At 45.7% G+C, this 26,006-nt stretch overlaps 1 protein-coding gene across 1 annotated transcript in view; it reads right to left on the minus strand.

Moving 5' to 3' along the window:
• Positions 1–25,720, minus strand: part of AIFM3 (apoptosis inducing factor mitochondria associated 3) — a 63,287-nt gene extending 37,567 nt beyond the window's left edge. Inside the window, exons 1-6 of the mRNA XM_067307321.1 lie at positions 25,690–25,720; positions 11,199–11,412; positions 6,214–6,323; positions 3,626–3,735; positions 3,030–3,074; positions 2,688–2,784 (exon numbers count right to left, since the gene is read on the minus strand). Coding sequence (XP_067163422.1) covers positions 2,688–2,784; positions 3,030–3,074; positions 3,626–3,735; positions 6,214–6,323; positions 11,199–11,412; positions 25,690–25,720 — 607 coding nt within the window. The remainder of the gene's footprint in view (positions 1–2,687; positions 2,785–3,029; positions 3,075–3,625; positions 3,736–6,213; positions 6,324–11,198; positions 11,413–25,689) is intronic.
• Positions 25,721–26,006: the final 286 nt, after the last annotated feature.

Consider the following 26,006-nt stretch of genomic DNA (forward strand, 5'->3'; position numbering starts at 1 on the left):
GCACAAAGTTCTCCAAGAGCCTCAGTGGCAAAGGGCCAGCAGGTGACTGTCGGTAGCTTCTGCACATGTATGACTATCTCCAAAATGGGCTCAGACCCTCCATCACAGTGTGCCCCCATGCAGGCCAGAGTGCTGGTCACACACTTTCCTATAGAGGATTTTGTATGTAATTTCTTACCAGGGGGAGGGAGGTTGTTTTTAAACCCAGAAAAAAAGGTGATATGCAAGCCTGATCTCTAACATTGCTCCCTGAATGAGAGGCTTGAGACAGAGGATGATAATGTGAGGGCCCCATTCAAATAAGTGGCTACCTGAGAGTGTGCTATCCCACCTGTAACCAAGCAGCCTGATGTGGCACATCCCTTCTTACCTGGCCAAACAGATGAGATATGAAAATCCAAGTTAGAAAGACTGAGTCTCTTTTCAGCCTACGAAGCCCTGTTCAATAACAAAGATTCTAAGAGCCACAGTTTCAGTAATACCAATGAAGAGAAGATGAACCTGGACACTCTATCCTGTTTTGGTTTGTCAACACCATGCTCCTACTGATGAAGCCAGGGAACGGTGGAAGAAGAGAAAGCAGGGTGCTCATCTTGTGCATGTGGCCTGGAGAACACGCTGAGCAAGGACTGACTCTGCACTGATTCCAGTATTGAATCTCTAATGAGCCCTTCTCGCACATTCAAATTTTTGACAGTAAAGAACTCATCCAAATGCAAATGGATTTCAACATGGATAATGGAAGAGGACATTTCTGAATCAAGTACTGCAGGGATGCAATTGATAGCTTTGAGCAAACTAAATCAATGGGCTGCTGTTGTTTGCCCTCAGCTCTTCTGGGCAGGGCTACAGCTCACTCCTTGACACAGGGTTGGTTAGGCAGTCCTTTCTCACCACTTCTTCCTCATGCACCCTGGTTTGAAATCTGCTCCTGTTGACCAGAATTAGATCTTGGTCTTTAAAAGAGCTGAAAATTCAGCTGTTCAAGCCTGAGAAAGCTCTTTCAATTACTGTTAACATTATCTGTTGGGTAACTTTGCTTACCGCTGGTCTCATTTAGCCACATCTTACTCCCAGGATAGGCTCACTGACTTCAGAATGCATGAGTGTCAGACTCCAGCTTTTATTCAACAAAGAGCAGGATCACAAGGAAGATAAAGATGCTGCCCAGCAGCAAGGGAAAAGCAGGCCAAACTGGTTCTTCCCATCTCTACTCAGGCTTCGGGCTGTGACTTAGTTGGAGTGGCAGATCACAATGTGCTCTGCATTTCCACAGCTTGGATTTGGTGGTTTAGGGGCTGTAATCTAGTGAGAATAATCCACATGCCCAGAGCAGCTGTTTCCTCCCAGCCCCAGATCTATCACAGCACAGCTTGTTTCCTCCCAGCCCCTTCCATTTCACCAAGTGCCATTTCACTAAAGGACATGATCCAGCCTAGAGTTCAACCAACTCCAGAAACAGACAAACTCTAAATGGGATTCACTCCATAAGTCTATCCACAAGAATTGTATTGTGTAGTGCTGCCAGGTTGCATGGAATTATTTCCAGTTTTAGAAAGAAGTGTCAACTCCTAAGCAGCTGGGCCCAGTTGTCACACATTGCAGTTGCAGTGTTGTCAGGGAATCTGCACATCTTTGCATAAAATCTGCATGGCAGATGCGCTTGAGATGGCAGTCCCACATTGACTCTCAGGTTCCTGGACAAAAACTCCCAGAATTTGCTCACTGCACATTGGTTCAATATCTTGGTCTGCAACCTGTGTTCTTTACAAAAAATACACCACATTAGCACCAGTACATGGTGTCCCTCCAGCCTCCCCTCTTCCAAGCTCCTCTATCAAATTTGGATCTCCAGATTTGGTTACATGAGGAGGACTCCATGAAATATTTCCATTATTAATATCTTGTTGCTTTGGGTAGTAGTTGTTAAATGGAAACTCCAGCAACAAGGAGCTGATGTAAGCACAGAGCTGGTTGTACAAGCTCTCACCAGGGGAGAAGGACAGAGTGCCTCCAAGGAATACAGAAGACAGAAGCTCCCAGAGCCTGGTCCCCCAGCTCCATGAACTCCAATTGCACAAAAGTGGTGAAAGAGCCCAGTTTTATTAACAGTGCATTGGGACAGTATGACTGGAATTCCAAAAGGAGCTGGGACAAGGGCTGGAAAAAGATGGCCTGGCAGCTTTGCTATTCCATGCAGGGATTTGATGTTTACTGGGAAGATGGAAGAAGTTATCTTCAGAGAACTGGCTTGAGGTGAAAGCTTTGCAGTAGGCAGCTGTGATGGGATTAGATAGAGGTGTGCAGGCCCCAAAAGGCAAATGTGTATTTACATCACAGGAACATTTGAGAGCACTTTAAATTCATCAGTTGTAGAAATCAGGAGTTAGTAATGTATCTAGGGAGTGTGTAGAGGGAATAGGGTTAAGTGTGCCCACCATGAAGGACTGTGACAGGGAACTACAAAGCTACACAGACCAGGAGCACAGGGGCATCTTCAAAGGACTATCAATGTCCAGGTCAGAAAGCCCCAGAAGATGCTCTGGTCTGATCTTTTGGATAGGCCAGGCCAGGAAGGGAGAGAGAAGGTGAACGGCACACAGATACCAGAACAGATACCATGTTCTCTGCACACCGCCCCTGAGAGAGGGACACACACTGGTCTTTCAACATATGCCACTCGATACCTGCACCGACGATCAACACGTTGGTACTGCTCAGGTTATAGTTGCTCAAGGAGATGCACTTTGCCATCATCTTTGTCCTCCTCTGTGTCTGCAGGGCCTGTGCCATGATCAGTGAGAACAGTCATTATCCATTCACAGCTTTAACCTGTGTAACCAGGTAGGAGTGGGGACAACTACCAGTGTTGTTATAAAAGAGCTTGGGTAGAAAGGGAACAACCACATCCTTTTGCCCAAGGAGGTCTCCAAGCCCGTGCTCAGCCAAATATTTTTCCCCCTCAACATGCACATAGAACAAGTCACAGGCCTTGTGTTTGGGATACCAATGGCAGCTCTGCCTCTCACCTGCTTGCTTGCTCGAATGTACACCTTCTCCTTCTCGATCTTCACCTGAGGGTGACAGAAGAGCAGCAGTTTGTAGGACAGTGAGTGTGTCTGGTTTGAAGAGGGTTATTTTTCCTTCTGTGCAAGAACTATTGAAAAGAGCAGTGGTCTCATCAGCTCAGCTACACTGCATGCTTTGTGTGAGAGCTGGAGAGGCCCTCACAGCACTCACCTCAGTTCAAGGCCCTGGCACGTTTCCTGTCAAATAACATCAACCATGCAATGTTGTTCAATGTAGAATCCACCTTTCTTTACTTGATGTCTATCTCAGACATCTTTAACCAGGCTTACAGCTGGTTTCTCAGCACCACTGTATTCACACATAAGAAACCTCCTAGACTGAACTTCCACCCTCAACTTCCCAGGAAGTGTCTGATGCCTATGGATGGATGCAGGCAGAATGGCAATGGGAGCTGTGGGGAGAAAGCAGGGATGGGTGATATGCTCACCATTTGCCATCCCACCATGTGCTTGGGAAATGTTTGCTCCACACCTTCAAAGATTGTTTACCCCAATTCAAACAGTCATTCTCTTTGCTTCAAGAATGAAGCTCTCACCTGGAATCTGGGTAAGCTGTCCAAGCCAGGAAAGTCCTCTATATCACCTGTGCTGATGTTGAAGCAAGCCCCATGCCAGGGACAGCGGACTCTTCCTTTGGACAAAACCCCTGCATGAAATATGGTAGAGCAGAGTTAGCAGTTCCCTGTACCTGCCTCCTTCTCTCCCTAGAACCCTGCTGAGATCTAGCTGCAGTGATCTGGCCAGGCCATGGGAGGCAGAGGTCAGGTTTCTCTCCTGCTATCTCAGTGCTGGAGTGCTCCTGGGCTTCTTCACAATCTGAGTGCAACTTGAAGGACAGAGGCTGCTGCCCAGGGCTTCCTGCAGCAGCAGGAGCTGTGCTACTCCACACAGAGTAGTTTCAAAACCCAGATTTTACAGTCATGTCTCTATGACACTCCTCTATTCATCCATGAGTGTCACTGACCTGCAGGACACACAGCTGTGCTCCTCTTTGGATCTGGACCAGGATGGTGAACTGCATCTTGGCTACTTGACATGGGCTTCTCTAATTTGCATGTGGGACTGGTCCAGCAATTTGGGATAGAGGGTGAACGTAGTTACCAACCTGGATCCTGTATGAGGGATCCCTTTTAAAATGCCCTAACTGACAGACCCCTTCTGGTGTCTCTGAGCACAGCTCCACAAAGTGTCTGTTGAGTTCAGAACATCATTTCACTCTCTGGCAGGACCTTGGGCTGCAATCTCCTGGGACTTCTAGTCACCTCTACAGGTCTCAGTACCACCATCCACTTCAGGAACAATGGTACTACCCTGAGCAAACAGCTGCCTCAAGTAAAGCATAATTTAATTAGAGCAAGCATATTTCAGAACAGATCCTGACATAGCAGAGACTGTACCCTACCAAGAAAGGACAGGTCATGTCTGAAGCACAGAGTTTTGCTCATTGTAAATGCCTCCAAGTGTTTGCTCAGAGGCTGCTACTTTAGACTTTGGAATTTGTGCCTAAAAGATCTCACAGGCAGAGTGAACTGCTACAATCCTGCCATGCTGGGCATGTCCTGAGTTTGCACCTTTGTTTGCTGAGGTACAACATTGCCAAGCCTCTTCATTCAACGCGCATGGGGATGCAGGGGAAGCCCCTGTACTTACTTTTGCAGCATTTCCTAGACTCCCCAGGAGAGATTCCTGGGCAAGTGGCACTGTTTCAGGGATCAACCTGCAGGATTCAGACAGGCAGGCAGGCTCTCACCTCCTTTTGCCACAGGAAAAGCAGCATGGGGATCTTCTATCTTGGTCAGCTGGCTGCTAGCCCCAGACAGAGATGTCTAAACAAGTCTGAGAGCAAGACAGCCTGCATCCAGCATTCCTGCTGGGACAGCTGTGCAAGGAGGGGATTCAGAAGGATGCATAGGTCTGTAAAGTGGTCCACTTGTCCATATTCAAAAGGGGATATGCACAAATCAAGAGAGAAAAAACACTCCCTTCTGAGAAGCTGAGAGCCCTGTCCTGTCATTCCTCTCCAGAGAAGGCGGCCACTCTCTGTGTCACAGCAGCCTTTACTGTAACTCAGATCTTGTTTCTGTGAGACAGCTTGGCCAGCTTGGACATGCTCTGGACCTGGCTGAATGGCACCTAGAGTTGCCAGCACCAGTAGTTCTTGCTTCACACAGATGTGAAACTCTTCAATCAGCAGATTGGATTCCCAAAGAGCAAGCTCCTCAGACCAGCAAGCAGGCTGGTCCCCCTGCATGTGTCCAGCTGATTGAAGAGCTTCTCTGCTAAATCAGCTAGCCATCTTCCCCAAGATCCATCCTTCAGCAAAGTACCACAGTTTTAGTGAAGTACTTGTTGTGCACATAGCCAGGCTGGCACCACCTGCTGCTGTTACTCAGGGTTTTGGTTAGTGGCCTATTTAACTTGAAGCCCATGTTGTGGGAAAGTGCCACGATGCATATTCTTAAGTGCCAAAATGGTAAACCATTGTACATCATCCCACTCTGATCAGTAAACCAGAGACACTTCTTTTTGTTACAGAAAGTATCCCATCAGTCCAAAGAGCTTCCTCCTTCCCCTGTGAACAGGATTTGATTTATAGTGGGTTTGTGTTTAAGACTGAGCATCCTGGAAAATTATAAAACTCAGAAAGTGATTCTTTTTCTTTTAAAGAAAAATTTTAACTCCTCTGTGGAAGAAAATCAATAAACAGAACAATATGAAAATCCTCGTAAAACCAAGCTTTGCTTGGAGACAATGAGCCGGGGCTGTTTCACACAGTCAAAAAAAGGTTCAGCTCCCACTTGAAGAACAAAACAGAAGTCAACTTTAATGATACTAGTGCAGCTCTGTTCTTCAAAGTTACCCAAAGAAACTTCAGCCCTGCTATTGAGGAGTGACAAACTGGTGTCATCAGCAAACCAAGCTTGAGGCAAAGTGCTTAAGGAGGCTTCTACATCCCAGCTTTATGAACATGAGTTTCCCTCACCAAGAAGATGCCTGTCCAAAGCTGACAATGAGATGCTGCACTGACCCATGCCCAGGCAGCTCAGCTGGATGAATGCAGGGTTGTCTTTTGCAGATGCTTTGATTCCTGTCCTTAATCTCATATCAAGTGACACAGACTGACCTTTCACCAGCGGGGCCCCATAGTGAGGACATTTGTGTCCCATTGCATAGAATTCGCCATTCTCCTTTATCAGCAGAGCCTTCCCACAGCCCAGGTCCACTTCTCGCATCCTACGAAGAAAGAGCAAGGAAAGCACATGGGACAGCATCCACCTGGCAGTAAAAGTCATTCATCTCACTATGTACCACAGCCTTGTTCACTGGTCTGGCCAACTCCTGCTTCCCTTTAACTCACTTACTGGTGTCAGTCGCTCCTGTTATATAGCTGATTCTGGAAGTCGCTCTGTGCTGTTCCCAGCCTGGGTCTGATCCAAAGCTGGTTTCCTGAGTGGCATCTTCTCCATCTTACAGGCAGTATGGTTTTTCCCCTCAGCACCCTCCCTAGGAGGTAGCTCCAGAGCCCCTACTTAGCTGGTTAGAAAGTGGCTGCTGGGTTCCACAGGACTAATGGGAGCTAGAAACCAAACTGGTTTTAGACTGGCATTACATCTCTTCCTGGTGCCTGCAGAGCAAGAGGTGGGTTGCAGTAGCTCAGCAAATCCTTACCAGGCCTCCATTCACCCAGATAGTCAAAGCAAAGACAGCATTTCTGAAATTAGAAAATCAGGTAGTGCCCAGGAGAGGAATCTCTGGCTCCTCTGTGTACTTTGGCCTTCGGGTATGTCGGTGCCTCACTCTTGCTATTTTCTGTGCACTGGCAAAGCATGAGCTGCCCCTCTAACACACAGAAAGAGATGCCAAGTTAAAAGGACAAGACTAGTCATCAGGTGTTGCTGAAATCTTAGTCAGCTTTAACAAGTCATGCCCTGTTGAGCAAAGGTGACTGGTTCTGGTCATGTCACAGCATCAACGATGCGAGTCACATTTTTCTGTTAAAAACCTCGGGACAGCAAATACCTACACTTGACCCCATTGCTGATTTCCTCTGCAATTTTTGTTCACTAGAACTCACAAAGCAACCTCCTTTCCTGCTCTGGGTTTGTTGGCCCTTACTCTGCATTACAGATGGGACTTACTTTCCCTGCTGATGCCTGCATCCAGAGCCACATTTGCATATGAGCCAACTTAATCACCACACAGTTCTCCAGTAAACAGGCAGGTGCGCTTTGAAAGCTTGCAACTGCAACTGTTTGTAGTCATAGCCTAAACACATCATCTGGACTTAAGTGTGATTAGCACAGCAAGAATCCTTTATACACAAAATTCACAATTTTCAGGCCTTCTGAGTCCCCCCCACACACTGTGGAGTGTATTCACCTGACTATTTCTAGCCATAGGGGCAGTGCAGTCTACCCAAGGATTCTTAGATGAGACTGACTTTGCCCAGCACTGAAGAGGAGTTTACTCCAGCTCTCTACTCTCCCACTATGTCTCCATCAGACCTTCATTCCAACATGTCCTATCCTCACCTCCTGTTCTCCCCATGCTGCTACTCCCTTTCCAACCAACAGCCCACAACACCCAATACACTCTGCCTGCCAGTGCAATCTCCAGACCTGTGTGAGGTGCTGAACCTCTTCACAATCTGATTATCAGAAGCTATTTCCCTAAGGCAGAGTCTTTCAGTTAACAGTCAAGGAATGCAGAGGAGAGACACGGAGTGAGTCCTCCTCTTGCAGGGAGCTGGGCATAGAGCTAACACAGATCTCCTTTTCCCTGGGTGGAAGAGAGGAGGACAGCTCCTCTCTTCCACCCAGAAATCTTGTCCCAGCAGAATCTGATGTTTATCTGAAAATCTTGACTGTTCCCATTGCACTAAGTGGATCATCAGTACAGCAAGCCTAGCATATAGGATGTACTGTATACACCTCTGGTGTACACACATCAAATTTTGTGCTCAGAAAAACGTACCGGCCATATGCAAGCCATGAGCGCTGTACATAAATGTTAGGTCTCTAGGTCTCAGATGAATCAGACTCACTTCGCTTGTGCAACAGAGCACACTTGCTTATTTCTGTTTGGGTAACATGGTAACTCTATCTTGTCACCTGCACCCAGGCTACAGAGGTACTTCTTTCCACTGTCTCCTTCACTGCTGTGGAGGTGAGACCAGTGTTCAGCCTACGAGCTCACCTGCAACACCCAAACCTACCTTGAACAAGTCTTCAAGCATTTGCCTGCTTCACCTGCATGAATTATCCCACTACAGTAAAGGCAAATGCTTAAGCTCCTTGCTACCTCAGGCCAAAACAGCAGCACAGTTCATCAGACTTGCCCTTGGGAGACATTTTGTTCAAGTAAATTGCCCTGGAACCCCTATCCCTGAGCGATGCAGCTCTGCTCTCTCCCTGTGTAGGATACCTGGCACTTAGGCATCCTTCAGTCAGCACAATGTGAATAAACCACTACAAGTCCTACTGCATTCCTAAGTTGTGCAGTAATTCAGATAAAACCTGTGGTTCTCGTTAAATGACAACCACAACCTTATAGAAAGATAAGATAAGTGAAAGAGTTTACAACTTACCTAAGGAACTGCATGATCTGAGAGAGTCAAAAGCAAGACCTGGCACCTTGAAGGCAATACAAAGCAAGACACCTCATGACATGCTAATTCCAAAAGTGAGTGAGGCAGTGATTTATACTGAGGTGTTCCCAGCTGAGCTATTTACTCACTTGGGAAGTCGTCCTGTTGCCCCGCTCCATTCTCCACATGGGAAGCACCAGCTAAAACTCAGCTATAACCTGTGAAGGACATCTGCAAATGAGGTGAGGGAGCACTATACTTTCTTTGTGTATCTGACCCCAAAACACCCACACTGTGTTCTCCCCATCCCATTCCCTGCTAGCCTACTTGGAGACTTTCTGGGTATAGCAATGGCAAGAGTTTTCAATCCAGAATCTTTTACTGGTTCTGCAGAGACCATCCAAAAAGTTAGCAAGGGTGAGCAGAAAGAGTACCTTATGCTTGCAACTCCACTAGCACAACTTAGAGATGACTAAAACTATATATGGGGATGCCCGCACAACTGCTGTGCCCCATACACACCTGTGCTTCAACACAGTCCTTAAAAAAGCATCCCAGAAAATCTGAACTGCAGAACAAGAAGGGACTGGCGCTCCTCCAGTCTCGCCCACTGCTTGCACAAACCACAGAATCTTCTTGCAGTTATCTCTCTTTTGAACTAGACTGAATCTATTAGAAAAAGAGCCAATCTCTATTTAGAAATGCCCACTGATGGAAAATCCACTGCAGTACTTGGTAAATTTTTCAATGGTTAACTGCATACATGATTGCAGTGTGAACTCGTTTTCCAGACTGACTCCAGCTTCTAGCCCTTGCTTTAGCTTTTGCCTGCTAGACTGAGACGCTTTCTGTTATAGCCTTCTGGAGGTAGGTACTTACATATTACAGTCAAATCACTCTTCATCTTCTCTGTGAACAGCAGCGTAGGCTAGGCTCTTTTAATCTTTTAATCTACTATACTGTCTGCTTTCCAGTCCATTAATAACTGAATGTATTTATCTAAGCCCTAATTTTCCAGCATCCTTCTTGCGCAGGGGCAACAAAGCAGAACACACTCTTTTAGTGACCAGGACCAAACACAAAGTCAGCAGAACCTCCTCCCAAGAAAACTTGATACCTCCTCATTGCAACGATCACAGAAGCCATTTGGCTACATCCTGACACTGGAAACTCAGTACAGCAGATTAACCATCAGGACTTGCACTATGCAATTAATATTTCCCAGGATAGTCTCCCCTTTTTGCTTCATTCCAGCTATGAGGCAATCCCAGTAAGTGCCTGTCCTCTTCCTGAGATAATGCTCCCCTGCCTTGGTATTGCTGCTCACTTGAACAGTAGATGGAGGGTTACCCGTCATTTCCCTCCCACAGCCCTGCGTCCGCTATGTTTTCCTTAAAGTTCACTGCATCTTTACTGACTCCTCACCTCAACCTCTCAGCCAGAGACTGTCATTCACCAATGCCAGCTGGACCACCAATACTTCTCTCTGAGCTGCAGCAGAGATTTCAGAAAGTCAGCCAAATCTCATTCAAAGATTTAAACCAACAGAGAATCCAACACACCCCTATGCAGAACATTCTAATTCTAATTCCCATCATAATTAAAAATCATAGTTTATTCCTGGGTAAATTTATCTAACAAGACTGATTTATAGCCCCTGAAGCTCCTTAAATTTAGCACAAAGTAGCTTGTATTACATGGGGGATTCTAGAATATAGTTAAATGTAATAGTTTAATTTAAAGCAAATAGCTCCCAGAATCCTACTATTTCCCACACATCTGACATCAGTCAAAGCTCTTTGGAGCAAAAGGTTATTTCAAACTATGCTTTATTTCATGCAGTGACAGAGCCAGCTTGAATGTTAGATTAGATCAACGGAACTTGCTGTAGAAAAGGCACATCTACCCCAAGCAAAAACACTTGCCTGTAAAGCATAGTGACTGAGATATACATTTCTTAGACTTAAGAGAACGCTTAAATCAGGGCAGTGAAATTGTACACAGCAGAAGTGTGATTCCATTAACAAAAGAATTGGAAAATTCCATTCTCAACTAACAAAGAAGTCGAAATAAATGAGTTCAACTAGAAAAACAAGGCACAGAAGTACTCCACTGCAGTACATGATTTACTCCATCAGCTTGATGCATGGTTGTTCCGTTTATGCTGTTTTGTAAAGCTATTAAGTCTAGAACACTAAATTTAAAACCAATCAACAGGATTGTCTAAAGCAAGCTAAACAGAGTCTGTTGAGAAGTCATGCTACAGACCACCACGTCTTTCTAAGAAGAGCCTCAGGGCAGACTGGGCAGTTTGCAAAAGAATAGCAGTCACTCTGGTATAAAACAGAAGTTGTCACTCATCCATTATGTTATTTCATTAATAGGAGAAAAAGAACAAAAATCATTTTACTAAATTAAATTATCATTTCCAGAAGTTGTAAAGAACAAGATAATGGGTACAGTTCGGGTTATAAGGCCACCAGAGTTTTTACAGATTTCCTGTAAAGATTTTAGGCACTTACTGTCCATTCTCAAGGTCCTTCACATGGCACACAGATGCTTCCACCACATCCTTTGGATTGTGGTAGGGATTGCTGGCAATGGGATGTTCCTCAAGATGATAATGCCGGGCAGTCCCATTGACTTTGTAAACAAGTGGACTGGCTTTCCCATTGGGTGACATCTCTTCCTTGCTTCTCTCCTTCTCAGGTATCACAACTTCAATTTTCACTTCAACTGCAGGAACAAACAGAAATCTTCACTAAAATGAAGCAGGAGATTTTGCTGTCATTCTGCCTCTCCTGACTTCCTTGAACTTCTAAAGGAGCTGACACATGCCATGAGAACTGACATTTTTGTTGGCTTGCTTGGGAAGCTAATACATTTAATCTCAAACTTGACTTGATTACAGAGTCCATTATCCCATTGTTCTTCCTCTATCATGCACCTTTGCATGCATAAAGTACATATTCTTGCAAGTAGGCATTAGTAACTGGTGGAAAACAATCCATCAGTCAAAACTCCTGTCTTTTTTAATGGAATATTGCTTTAGGCAGTCAAATGTGAGCAGTGCCTAGGCCTGTAGGGTTCAAACAGACTTCAAAAAATTCTTCTATTGCTTGCAAACAAAATTAACCAAAAGAGAAAGCCAAAACTGTATGGCAAGTGCTGTATACAGCTGCTTTGTTAGATGGAGATCAGTTAATAAGAAACTGATATTAGAAATGTTCAACATTATTACTATGTGAGGTTTTCAATTTAGAGTGAATTTTCAGCATGAAATGGGAGAAGCAAGAATTGTCTTGCTAGCCTGGAACGCTGCATGGAGAGCTGCCCCCACCTCCCTTCCCCATAGATTTTTCTCCTGTTATTGCTTCTCCCCAAAACACGTCAGTTTGCTTAGGGTCCTCCTGAGCCTGCAGGTCACAGGTGCCTCAGGGACCTGCGAGTCAGGATCAGAGGACCCATCAGAATAGCTTGCATGTGGGCCAGGAAGAACAGAGGGTGAAGAGGAAACAGGCAGCACTGCAGGCAGAGAAGGGCAGCACCATCCTTGTCCTCATCACTAGGGCAAACAGGAAATTGCTGGGACAGCAGTGAGGAACTGTAAAGAAAGGGCTGGTGGGTGCCTCTCACATCAGCAGAGTCGTGGGGATGGAGGAGATAGGGCTGAGCAACATGATGATGACTAGGCCAGCACACATGGAGGACTCTGAATGCAGAGATAGCTGCTGTGGAAGTGCAGACACTCAGGAACACATGAGAGCTGCTGTGTGCCAGTGCAGCGGGACTCCTGACCTACTGCAAGAGGACACAGACAGCTGAAATTCCAGCATGCCAGTGCCCTACAAGTAGGACTGGCCAAAGGCAGCTGGCTCTAATCAGTGTTATCCACAGAAATTTGTTTCAAAATGGACCTTTCAAGGCTCTGCAGTACCTTTGCAGCTCTCTTCTCAACATGTCAGATCTGGCTTCCCACCCCAACACAGGCAATCTGTGCAGTAAGGAAGGAAATAGGTTAGAGATGGAAACCAGAGCCAGCGGGTCTCTGCCCTCTCACAGCTCCGTTGTCATGCTGCTTTGCTACACGTTGTGTCCAAGCTGCAACACCTACGCAACAATCAGGGAGTCAGTGATGAAGCAACGTGGCCTCTTGAAATGGCACAGCCAATGATCTGCCCTTCTCTACTGCCACCAGTACAGTCATGCTCATAAACACAGGTTGTGCTGTGGGTCCTCCTCCTGGCCCTCATCCTTCTGACCTAAGCAGAGACCATGAGGGGAAGACACAAGGGTTGTTCCAGGCCACAGTAATAAAGACACACAGAAACAGTTCCTCTGTCTGGGAATCAAGTCGTACTTGCAAAGCAGTAACAGAGTAAAGGGAATCCCTTTTACCTAACTAACAGTGCTTGGAGACTAGCAGGAGCAGAGAGAGGTGCTTCCATGATAGGGGGACTGCAGACTGCAGTGGGATGCACCAACAAACATGAAGACACTTGAACTTGTGTTATATAAAGTAGGAGGAACTTCAGCTGCAGCAAGGGCAACTAAATAAAGGTCCTCAGGAGGTGAGAAATACAAATTAAGGGAATTCACTTGAGTATGCTGGATATAAGAACATGGGGGCTGAAGGGAGAAGATGGGGAAATGTCCAGGATGGAGCTGGGGGATCAGGCCTTGATGGCAGGGGACTTGGACAGTGAGTCCAAAGAGTCAAATCCTGCTTTAGAGGGGCACATGGACTGGAAAGAGGAACCCCCATTGTGATGGGGCCAGCTGGGGCAGAAAGGGGTAAGATTGACAGGGAAGCGTTGAACAGTCTGGGTCTGCTGGAGCATGCTCCCCTCTCCTGGCAAGAGAAGTGTGGTGAAGGCATCTCAGCCTCTGCTTGGGCAGCACTTCCCAAAGGATGGACATGCAGGAAATGCCACCACTAGCACTGCTAGAGCAGTGGACATCAAACCTTGCTGTGCACCTGCACTGGAGGGAAGCCTGAACCTACATCCCGAACCTCTCGTACAGTGCTGGATGGGAACAGACTGGATAAAGGACTATCAGAGGAAGCTGGTCCACATGAGATATCATCTCAGTTCTTGCAGAAGCTGGAAAACATGCATCAAATGAGGAGGCTATTTCATCACAAGAAAGGACAATCTCAGACTAATGGAAACTGCTCCAGAGACCCGGATTCTCTCCCACAGGGCTTCTATTTGAGGCTAATCAATTTACTTAAATGCAAATGTCCAGAATTGGTCATTAACGGTCCTGCTCATCAACCACTTCCTTGGAGACTGACTAGATACCCTGAGTCTGAGCATTGCCTGGGTGACCAAACACCATGGGAGCTGGGTGGACAGTAACACTACATGCCAGGGCCTCTGAGAAATCCAGATCTAGCATCTAAAACCAGGCATGCTAGATGACAATTTTGACTTTAAATACTATATTTTGGTCCACAGCTGTAAAACAAGGATAAAAGATCACTTTATCTCCCAGGGACCTCATGAAACTAAACCTATTAATATTTATAATAAACACCAGGGGAGTTTTATAGTGAGTCAGAAGATAATTGCCAAGAGCTTGAAGAAGCGTCCCAAGCAAATAGGATATTATTTAGCTTTGCCAGTCTTGTAAATGTCATGAACAGGAAAAGCTATACAGGAGATGATGAAAATTAAATCCCACAAAAGAAACAGGTTAAGGAAAGGCAAGGGGAAGGGAAAAGTGTGACCCAAAAGAGCATGAAGAGCCTTGCTCGCTGTGTTGCCACCTCAAGAGAAAGTCTCTAGGTATTTTCAGCTTTGCCTATTGCAGCACAACATTTATTTCAAGTCCTAAGATGCTAGTTCCTTGGAAAAGAATCAAGAGGACAATAAAAGCAAAGGACAGAGAAGAAAAGCCATTCATTTAGGACAGGAGAAAAGGAAGTGGCTAAGACAATCCAGCAGACAAGGCAATCCAGTAGCCACTTTAGAGAAAGAGAGTGGCAGGCTACAAGATCGGATAACTCACCCAGCCCAAGACAGATCTATGAATGGCCACTATGGCAGCAAACCCTTGCGCTAGCAAAGACAGGGAAGGATCTTTGGCTAGAGGACAGAAATGAAAACAGAAAACTGCAGCCCACTAGGGGAATGCCAGTGCATCCGTCCTTAATCTGAGTATGGAAGGCAACCTACAGGGACTGCTGGGGACACTGGGCAAAATTTCAATTAGCAGCAGCCACTATGTTTCACTATTGCATTTTTTTTTTGGACATTCTCCTTCCACAAACGGTATCAATATTTAACTGTTTCCTTAAACTAGTCATAGTCCTCCTCATCTTTAAGCTTTGTCCAGCAATAAGCACAATCTCTGCATAAACTGACATTCTTGACACTTTGTTCTGTGGAAACAGGGAGTATTTACACCAAGCATACTCCTCAGGAATGGGGGTACATGACCCCACTTTCTGCATAACCTAATTTGGGAACTGCTCACATATGGCATCAATGGGGAGAAATCTCCCCTGGCGGACGCTAGGTAATACTCACTTAGCAAGCAGCAAAAGCAGCATGCAAACTGTTCATAGCTCAGAGTGCACCCCATCCCTGCTCTTAGGCCTCCACCTTTGAGAGCTGCCTAATGAAGCAGAATGGAGAGGCGTTCAGGCACATCCTTCAAGATGTGCAGCCCAACACACCAGTCAAGCTCCCCAAAGTGAGAGCTCCCAACACCCAGAAAACATCGACACTGAGAAGACTGGGAGAGAGATGAGGTGAACCACAGAACAGCGTGCTATTTCTCCTGAGCCAAGGCTGCCTCATTGCTCTAGGATTATCTTGTCTTCTGGCGCAGCTAGATGAAGATTCACTGCTGACAGTGCATTTTGATATGGGCATGCCTGCCTCCCAAAATATTGCAGATGACTCGAGGGAAAGCAGAATGGCAGTGGAAAGCAATTAAGGCCAAAAGGTCAAACTGTAAACCAAGGCAGACAGCAGGGAGGAGATCTAAGAAATGAACCCCTTGTCAGAGAGGTGGCACAAGATAGAGCATTTGGAGTAGGACACTGTGAGGGTGTGACACCCTACAGGTCAGCCTGGGAGGAGGAGGACACCTGGGAGGAGGTCAGCCTGGGAGGAGGAGGACGCCTGGGAGAGGATGGGGAGTTTTCCTCCATGGGAGTTCCCCATCATCCTGGTCAGGGGAGCTATGACAAGAATGACAAACATAAGAGGGTGGAAAGGGAAAGAAATGAGTAGTTGGTCGGTACAAAATAAAGGTACCAAAACCAACATTAAATTAGGGCACCAAAGACTGTGAGGAGAAGACAGCATTCCACTGATTGCTGGCAAACTGGCCCACCAAACATGCTTTCTTTTTAGTAGAGCCAAGAGCAAATCCACACATCTAGCAAGGAAATAGTAGGGCAAAACAACAGAGCCAGGGGCCAGATCAATGCCTGCCTCTGGATAGGAGTCAGAGAGCTGAGTGGACAAATCCTTTACCATACATTCTCAGTGCACTGTCAAACTGGCTAAGGGAATCCCAGCTGCACAAATAGGGTGGTAGTGAGGGGGAGCAGGGAAAGGACTTTTACATCAGCACCTGACATTAACAAGACTGATGCAAAAAGGCTTTGGCCAGATCTAGTGCCCAAAGCAGCCAGAGTATTGAAAAGCGAATACAAAAAAAGGCAATAAAAATGAATGCTGGGCAAAATGCCTTGAGGTAAAGGACTTAAAGTTTTGCAAGGAACGATAGTTAGTTCCAAAAGCAAATACTCAAAGTGACAGGCAGGTTTGGGGGGCAAGGGCAGGAAAGGTGGAAAGACCAAGGGACCATTTCTACAGGCAGGGGAGACCAGAATATGCTCCTGTGAACATGAACATGGAACAGGCACTAACAACAATGACATTTTGATGAGAGCCGAGGGAAGGTATTGCTATGGGAGCTGAGGATAAGGTAAACATGGGATGACTGGGACTGATGGAGAGAAACTAGAAAACCACGAGTTTATGAAGGGAAAGAAAGCCCGGGGAATGGGAGCTGTTAGAAGATTTTGTTCATTTTCTCTTGATTCAAAAGCTAAGAAGAGGAGAAGGCTGGAAATATTACCATGCTGATAATGGTGCCAATTAACGAGTGGACTGCAGGTACAAGACAAACTGAGGAAAACAGATATTTTTCTCAGCAAGGAAGATGTCAGACCCAAAACAAGAGAGAACAAGCAAGTGGAGGAAATCAGAAAGGTCTGGAAAGATGCTCCAGACACATTCATGAGGTTGGAGCCCAGGACTGGGGCTGGCAGCAGGGCAGGTTGTTGGGGAGTCTAACTTGGGCGCCAGCATAGAAGGGCACCAAGTCCAGGAGAAGAAGTGAGGTCCTGCCCACCACGGACAGGACAGCCATGGCAGGAGAGCAGCAGCAGCCACAGGCAGGCTTGACACTGGTGAAAGTCTAGTGGGATGACATAGCTGAGCAGCTCTTAGGGAAAACAAATCTGAGGCAGTGGCAAGTTTGGGGACTAGATCCTGGTGTTCACAGAAGAAAGGGATAGTTAGTTAATCCAAATGGATTTCCATCTATGTGGAAACAAAGCTGAGGATGACAGTCATATATTCACTTTGGGATGCAGGGAGTAGTAGCACCAACAAGTGACCTGCGGGGTCTCCTCCTTGATAGGACCATGCATGGCCAGATCAGACTGACTGTGCCCTCAACAGGAGTGAAAAAATACAAGACTTTATCAGGGAGATGACTGAGCAGGGGAGAATACAGCCCAAGGGAGCACAGCACGGCAATGGGTAGCCAGAAAAGTCTGCCATGCCTGCACGCCCTTGCAGGTGCTAATGCTACATACAAGGCATACATATTTATATATATTTATATATAAACACACACATACACACACAAGGCCATATGCATATATGTAGCCATGCTACTTATATGGCCATAGTCATCAAAAGGCATAGGCAAGATAAGGCTTGTAGCCAAGGTGGTTTCTTCTATCAGATCAGGTGGTCAAATTGAAATCATCAGACCTGCCTTGGAGCACAGAAGCCTTCCTCAGCCAGGTCCAAAGACTTTATAGCTTTTCGAGCTATTCCAGTCGGCCTAATAAAAGATATTATGTCTACCTACAAAACCTGTCTCAGATGGCGATAGAGTGAAAGCATCCACCAATACTGGAAGACACTGTTCTTCCAATCTGATCTCTGTCTTTCTGCTTAAGGGTCTGTAGCTGGTTAGCCCTTACTTCCCTTTAAATTCAATGTTTCCATCCTGAAGGAAGCATATTTTTCCGACAACTTAGTGGGAGTACCTGATTTTTCGGTTACTCCACCATTAAAGAGGGTAAGGGGCTAAACTCTGCTGCCTGCTCAAGGAGTCCAACTCCAGCCTCAGAGCACCAGGGTCTTGGGAAAAGAGGAAGCGTGTGGTGCCAGCAATGAGCCGGTGGTTTGCAGCACAATGCGGCCACCTCTTTCTGAGCAGATTTTCTGCAGCCGCCGCCGCGTGTGCAGTTTGCCTTTCCTTTAGGGGCTGTGTGGGCACTGCCCCCATGGGGTCAGGGCTCCCCTTCAAGCTGGCTATCTCCTGCCTCAGCAGGGCTATGCAGCATTTCTGAGGACGCACAGCAGGTCTCCTATTTAAGAAAAATTTGCTTTTTCTCTTTCAATTAACTGGAAACAGTTGTTTGTCTCAAAAGGTCTGTGAGTTTCTAGTTTCTGTGCTTTTCCATCACAGGAACATGGGATCACTCACTGCCATTGCAGCTAACAAAGCTGCAAGAAGCAGAGGAAACACTTCAGCCCACAGCACGTCGCCTGGCTGTGGAATTTGCTGCCATGAGAGGTCAGAGCCTAATGCTGTAATTTGCTTTAAAAACAGATTTCGCTTGACAATAACATTTTTAATCATGCCTGATTAGACTGGATGAATCAAACCTCCTGGGCATCTATTACTCCTGTAGGGCCACAGAAGCAACTTCGTCTCCTTGACAGCCTGGCAGTGTGTGAGAAGGGACTACTTTTTGCTGAAGTACCAAATCCTAGCAATCAAGCAGAGGCAGGATACAGCCCAGATGCTCTGATGGATGGCTCTAGTAAAGCAATTTTCTGTGTACCCATGCTGAACCAATGGAAGACACAGAAAATGTGAATTTCTGTTGCATTATTGTATCTGACAGCTGCAGCAGTTATTGCAAACAAATATGCCCAGCTCTACACATTTTAAAAAATCTTTGCTGCGAGCAAATTTCTTCCTAGAGCTCTACAGAAGCTTCAGTGATGCAACACAGCTCTCAGCGGGTGACCAGCAAAGAGACTGTTTTTCATAAGCAATGTTTTCCTAAAACATTTGGAAAAGCAGGCATGGATTTTCCAGGACAGAATTATGAAATATAATCAACATCAATTTATGTCTTTTCCAGTCAAAGAAACAGGCGAATCATTTATGATTACATATTTGATCAGTGAACTATCTGAAGATAATGCGGTTGCATTTCCTTAAGGCTAACAACTGATTATGCATAATAGGTGAGACTGGGGTTGTTAGAAATCCAGCATGGAAACAATACATCTTGGTTTGCATGAAAATGAAGTGCCCTTGAGTAGTGCCTTCATCTGAGCCTGCCCAGAGCAACAAGATGTCACCAAGTCAGGCAGTGGAATCCTGTTACAGGAGATCACTGCACTGGAAGAGACCAGGCTGGGACTGGCAAACTACAAAAAACTACAAGCCCTAGTAATGCCATTAATGCTGGTAAATTCGTTGTGCGTGGAATAAACACCCAAGCCTGTCACTTGGGCTGTTTTCTCAACAGTTTTCAAACTACACTTGAATCAAGCAAGCAGAGGACCCAGAGAGCTTGGTAATCCATGGGTGTATGATCCTCCACGGACAAAGATGGAAGTTTAGCTTCCCCTCAGAAGAATATATGCAAAAAAGCAACACCCATCTGGCCACGTGGTATGTTACAGCATTCACAAGCACTGGTTCATTACTCAGTGAGAGCGATGACTGACATACCACCCAGCTTCGAAATAAATGTCCCTCGGAAAAGAAAAAAAAAAAGCATGAAGTCCTGTCCCTCCGTCCGATTTCAGGCCCCACGCTTCACCCCTTGTCTCCGTGCATGGCTGCTCCGACTCCCCTCTCCCCTCCCCTTTATCGCCATCCGAGGCTCCTGTCCCCACTCAGTGCCTTCTCGCCTCCGTGCCACCAGCACTGCCCTCCCCAGCGCTCCCCTGCCTCCTCCGCCTCCTCCTCCTCCCCGGGTTCAGCCTGCAGCCCAGCGTGGGGTGGCTCCCTGGCCAAAGACCTGCATTCCCATGTGCTGATCCCTTCTGGAATCCAGGGCTCAGCAGCACCTGAGTTTGTCCAGGAAACTGGCTCTATTTTGATCAGAGAAAATGACACTTGCATGAAAGACATTTATAAAAACAAGTTTAACTTTTGAAGTCACCTGGCACTATGCAGCTGTGCTCAACCTGCTCCATCCTTTTGTCGGTCTTTTAAAAAGCTGCTAAAAGAGATTCCACAGCTTAAAAAGTGAATTGTTTGGGAAGTGTTAGGCACATGCATATAAATCTGTTGCTGTCTGTGTGGTGGTTGACTCCTCCTGGACCAGCCACAGGCACTGCTGTAACACAGCTTGAGATCCTCAGAAGTGGGAATGAAGATGATGGTTATCTTTCAGGGCAGAGCAACTGCTATTCTGCATGTGTGTGTGTGTGTGTGTGTGTGTGTGTGTGTGTGTGTATGTATGTGTGTGCATATGTGTGCATTTAGGTATATACATATATATGAAGCACATTAGCAGCAGGCCAGGGCTGGAAGTATTTTATAAGAATATACAAAAGAGTAGATGAAACAGGTTGAGTTATTTTATTTGCGGATGCTAATACTGCATATCAACGTATATCTCATGCAGTACTGCCAACTCTTAGTGTTTGAAAACCCTGAATCAGGTCTCTAAAATCATAGAATTGCCTAAAATGTGAACATTTGTCAAGACTATACATTGTGAGCTTTTTTTGGGGGGGAGGGAAGCTCCCAGATTTTAAGTCTTTAGGCCTGAGAGCACTAGTGGGACACCTATGCACATATCCAGAAACCTCATCCCAGCACTGGGCAGCCCCTTTCATATCACAATTGACTGGTTTTTTGCTTTAACACTGCAAACATGATGTTTTCATGTGTTTTCTCCTACAGCCAGTAGTCATTAAAACCTGGGAGCTAGTCATTAATACTCCATTATACCTCAAGTAAATTAATTCATTCTTAAACGTTATTCCTAAGAGATTCTTAAATCTCTTGCCTGGGACAATTCAAAGCCTCCTTGCCCACTTTTAGCCAGGTACCTGAGCCATAAGGTTGCAAGCTGCAATAACCTAGTGAGTGGGAGAAGCTGTGAGCGACCACCCGCTGCACTGGCAGCACGGGGAGCCTGATGCCCCAGCCTAGTGGTTAGGGATGTTCACTGAGAGAAAGGCATCCGGGTGCCCAGCCCTGCTCCAGGGACTTTCATGCTTTGTATTCAAGAACTGTTTCATGTGAAATTCATAACTCCAGCCCCGGGAAGCATCTGAGCCAACCAAAAAAAAAAAAAATCAAAGAAGACTCAATTACTTCTACGAGGAAGATATGACATTCTGATCAAGTATCTGGATACTAATGGATCACAAATGCTAATGCTAGATCCTGAATTTTTGGAACTAAATTGCCCCATGCTGGCTCATTGCCCTGTTCACATCACCTCCTTGGCCTGGCAGCTTTTGCCCTCTCCCTTTTATAATTGTCCTTGTGGCTTCCACGCTGCACCTTCTCCCTAGCTCAGTTTGTGCAGTTTGTGGGCAGCTGATGGCCTGTGTAAAGAAAAGGGTGCTGGAGAGCAAGAGGAAGAGGAGTTGATGAAAATAGGGGGAAATATTGGAATCAACCCATAGCAATGCAGTGTAAAGTGGAGGGGATGGCTTGGCTGGGCTGGGTTGCATTGCAGAGCTAAGGTTAGTATTTTAAAAAATTAAGGCAATTAAGGGACCCAGGACTTCCACAGCACAGGATTAGATGCATGGTGGTGTTCAACGCCCTGCTAGAGGTTAAACTTAAACTATAGATATCAGGAGATTTAAAATATCATACTTAAAATGTGAAAACAAGGAAAATACTAAGTTAATATGGCTATGCCATGGAAGACAGTATTGACAGGAGCCAGCCGAGGGAGCTGGCTTGTGTGTGGGCTGGGTAAGACGAGAATGCCTGCCCTGAGACGGGAGGGAGGAGTTCAGCTGAAGGACGGGAAAGCTTCCATGTCTGGTGTACCAAACCACAAAATCATGTGATGCACGAGAAGCTGCTGCTTACAATGAGCAGGTACCAAGCAAATGAGCACCAGACAGCAAGAAACAACCTTTTATCAAAAGCAGCTTCTAAAATGCTAACTGCTTGGTGAAGTGGGAGGAGGTAAACTGAAAAATTGTTGAGGGTAGATTAAGGTGCAAGGAATAGCAGGGGATGAGAGGATAAAGAGAGAGGAACCCCAGTGTATTCCAACATAATTTTATTTACTGCACCCAGCATAGAATAAAATTGTCACTGTGGACCATGTTTGGGATCTCTCCCTTTCCCCTGCCAGAATTGCACTTTCCAGACATCTTCCAGGCTCACCCAAGGTGCATGGCCCACCAGAGATCCCTCGGTAGTCCCATAACGTTCCTTATCTTTAATTAGTTACACTGACACTGAAAATCTAGATGACAACTACTTTTAGCGGCCTGAAAGAGACTCAGAACCATTTCTATTAAAAATGGTAAAGTTAATGACAAAACCTAGAGGTCAAATGCGCCTGGTTCTATCCTGTCTTTCCAGATGCCAATTTCAGCAAAAACCACATTCATAAAAAACAGGATGTGGAGCGCTGAAGGGTCTGCCAACCCAGTTGTGACTGCACTTGTGGAGCAAAGCTCAGAAGGACTCACAGTGCACAATACCTCCTCAGGCAACATATAACACTGAGGAACAAGACCCACGTTCCCTGCTCAGAGCCAAACGCATTCTCTGCGCTACGACAAAACTTTTATTCAGATCAGCCATACTGTCCATAGACCACTGTCTACCCTACCCAATGGTCAAACTCTAAGCCTAGGGAAAAGTGCACAGAAAAATAATTAAATACATTCTACAAGCCTTTCTTCTAATTCTGGTGTTTAGACTGCATTCCTGTAGACCATAACTCTCCATTTCCTCACTTTCCAAGGTTGGAATTTCACCAAACTTTACATTCCGGAAGGATAACAGATGCCACAGACAACTTTAACTACACTATAATGAGGACTTTTGGTGATGAATAATCTGTGAACTGCCCTGAACAACCTCTAGAACAAAGGTCAATATTGGAAGGAGTTGCAGAAAAGCCAACAAGCAATCATGGCAGCTAACACAGAATAGTCTTCTATGCAGGTGTTGGTGCACGATGATCCCCTTTGCCTATAATCTTGCCTTGTGATGCCTCTCCTGTTGGAGTGGGAGCTGTGATCTCACACAGATTGCCAGATGGCAATGTGAAGTTCATTACATATGCATCATGCACCCTGACAAAAATGGAAAAATTATGCAAAGATTGAGAAGGAGGCCTTCAGAATAGTGCTTGGACTCGTGATTGCACCACCAGAGAGAACAAAAGATGACTCCAGTACTTGAACATAACATTTTAACTAAACACTTAAATATCAGGATAGGGTTGGGTTCTGCAGCAATATTCACACTTGTACTGGTTATCTGTTCAGCAAAAGGTCCTTCTAGAATATAGTAATATGTGTGTAATTTCAAGGTTATCTTGAGAAATGCTGAGGGTATTCAGAAAGACTGAGAGTCTCTCTTGGAACAACAAGATGGGAGCAGATAAGAACCTCACATGCATCTTTCAAAAGTATCTGAATAAGTTAAATCCTATCGACTTCAGGATGGTATCTACAATATTCCCTTCATGTCAAAACATTACTGATAGAGAAGATAGCTCCATTTGGTCCCCTGCCTGGCCTGCTTCTCATTTTCACAGGGGATAGCTGGATTTTTAGAAATAGGAATGTCGACTAGCTAGCCTTACATTCACTGTTCCTGCAAGAAATGTGAACAGCAAATATTATAAAAAGTTTGTGAAACCTCTTGGCCAAAACAGGCAGTAGCTGCAAATGTATCTCTGTTTATCTTATTGCATTTGGAGGTTTTATAATCACTGAGATGAAGCATTTCCAGTCAGTGGTGTGCAAACAAGGGGCTGGGGAAAGGCTTGTCAAAAGCTTTTGAAAAGCGCTAAAAACAGAGTTACAGAAAGAGTGTTACATTACAGTAGGGCATTTTCAATCATTTGCCCTGCTATGCAAATACAGCTCTACATGAAAATATGCACTACAGGAAATATGCCTGCAGAGCTCTTATTCCTGCATTGGTCTAAGATAAAACAGAATTTTGCTGATGGTATACAAAATAAAAAGGAACTGCCAGCAGAGTTTGTTACAGGTTTAGTCAGTGATGACATTTATTCCTGGATGTGTTTTCACTCCTTAAATATTTCAAGTAAGGACATAAAACAGTGTGGCTTTTCCATAAAAACTTACAGTTCAGCTCTGAATCTGAAAACATATATTTGACTACAGTATCCAATGCTATAGTATCTGGGCACTATAATGACCAGTAAAACACCAGTAAAATAATCACAGTATAGATGAATCGCAGAAGCCAAACTTTCTTTTTCTCTTTGTGTCTCAGAAACCACCCGTCACCATCTCAAAGACAAATTGTACGTCAGTGCCTTGCAGAGCAGGGGCAGTGGAGCAGAGGACTCCATTTAGTGAATACTTGGTGGCTTGCAAACCTGCACCACCAAACTTTCTGAGTCTTTCACCCTGTCCCTCAGCTCCCAAGCACACATCCCGAGAGGACGATCACAGAACAGGAGCAGGGAGCCCATACAGCAGAGCTGCAGAAGGGGAATGTCCACAGAATACTGCAGGAGTTTGCAGAAACAGAGGAACTATCCTTGAGGTCCAGGTGCCTAAGGCTAATTTACATGCCAGAGGTAACATGCATGGACAAACTTCCTGTGTACTGCTGCTAAAGAAAATAAAATTCACAGAACACAGCACCATTCACAGAACCTAGCACTGGCCTAGGCTATAGTGATTGAGAAAACAACAAGAAATCAAGTAGATGCTCTTGCTCCCTTCCAAAAGAGGCAAAATTCAGGGCTTGTCAGTGACTGGCAAAGTCACAGCATCAAGAAAGGTTCTTGACAAAGAGTCACAAGCATCTATACTAAGACAGATATCACACAAACTCACCCCAAGACATGAAGGGACCAGTTGTGTCCCCATGAACTGCGGGGAGGCAGAAAGTGGCACCCAAAAGGAAGCACAGAAGCAGGATAGGTCATTAAGTGGATCAAGACACGGGCCAGGAGCTGTACGAGAGGTAGAGGAGGCTCAGGCATGGGAGGGAGTGCAGTAGATGTTGTGGGAAGGCTAGGGAAGATCACACAATACTTGTTTGGATGGGGTCACAAAGCAGCTGAAATGCAGTTCATGGCCATCACAGCAGATGAGACAGTGAGGACTAATTAAGTGGGAAACATTCCTATAATTTTGGATTTGTCTTTGAGCTCAGAACAGCTTTGGACAGAATGCTTGCCCTTGACTCATACCATGACTGACTCCCTGCTCAGCTTTCTTTCCTCCATCATTCACTTCAACTCCATCCTTCCATCATTCACTACAACTCCAGTTCACTGTATCTCAGAGCCTCCCCCAAAAGCACTGCTAAAGCTTTTGCATGATTCCTTGCAAGTGAGTGAAAGTGCAAAGGAATTCTGGGGGGATTAACAGGTCCGTAATCCTCCCCGCAGGAGCAGAGAATTAACATTCTCCAAAGCTGGCTCCTGTGGAGACTGCCGCATGGCTGACCTACTTTAATCCGCAGCTGCAGAGGCTGCCGTGTGACAGGAGCAAAGCGCTGAAGAGCAGTCACCTGGTTTGGGCTTGGAGAAGCATCCTCCCATGGCGAGCCAAGCAGCCAGAGCGGTGCACCAGGAACAAGGGGCAAGGCAAAGACAGGCTGCAGCCCACGTGCCGGCCAGGAGATGCAGTGGGGCACAGGCTGAGCAAGCAGGTCAGCAAGGGTGCAGGCACATCCTCTCATGATAAACTGCCAGCTCATGCCATCCTGAATTTCAGTCTTCCATCACAACCTGTATGGGATAGAAAAGCTCCATGAGAATTCATATCTGCAATAAATCTGTGTATTACAAAGAGGATAGAGAAACCCAGCAACCCAGCTGTTGTTTC

The sequence above is a fragment of the Apteryx mantelli genome, chromosome 17 (genome assembly GCF_036417845.1).
Source record: "Apteryx mantelli isolate bAptMan1 chromosome 17, bAptMan1.hap1, whole genome shotgun sequence".
NCBI classification, from domain to species: domain Eukaryota; kingdom Metazoa; phylum Chordata; class Aves; order Apterygiformes; family Apterygidae; genus Apteryx; species Apteryx mantelli.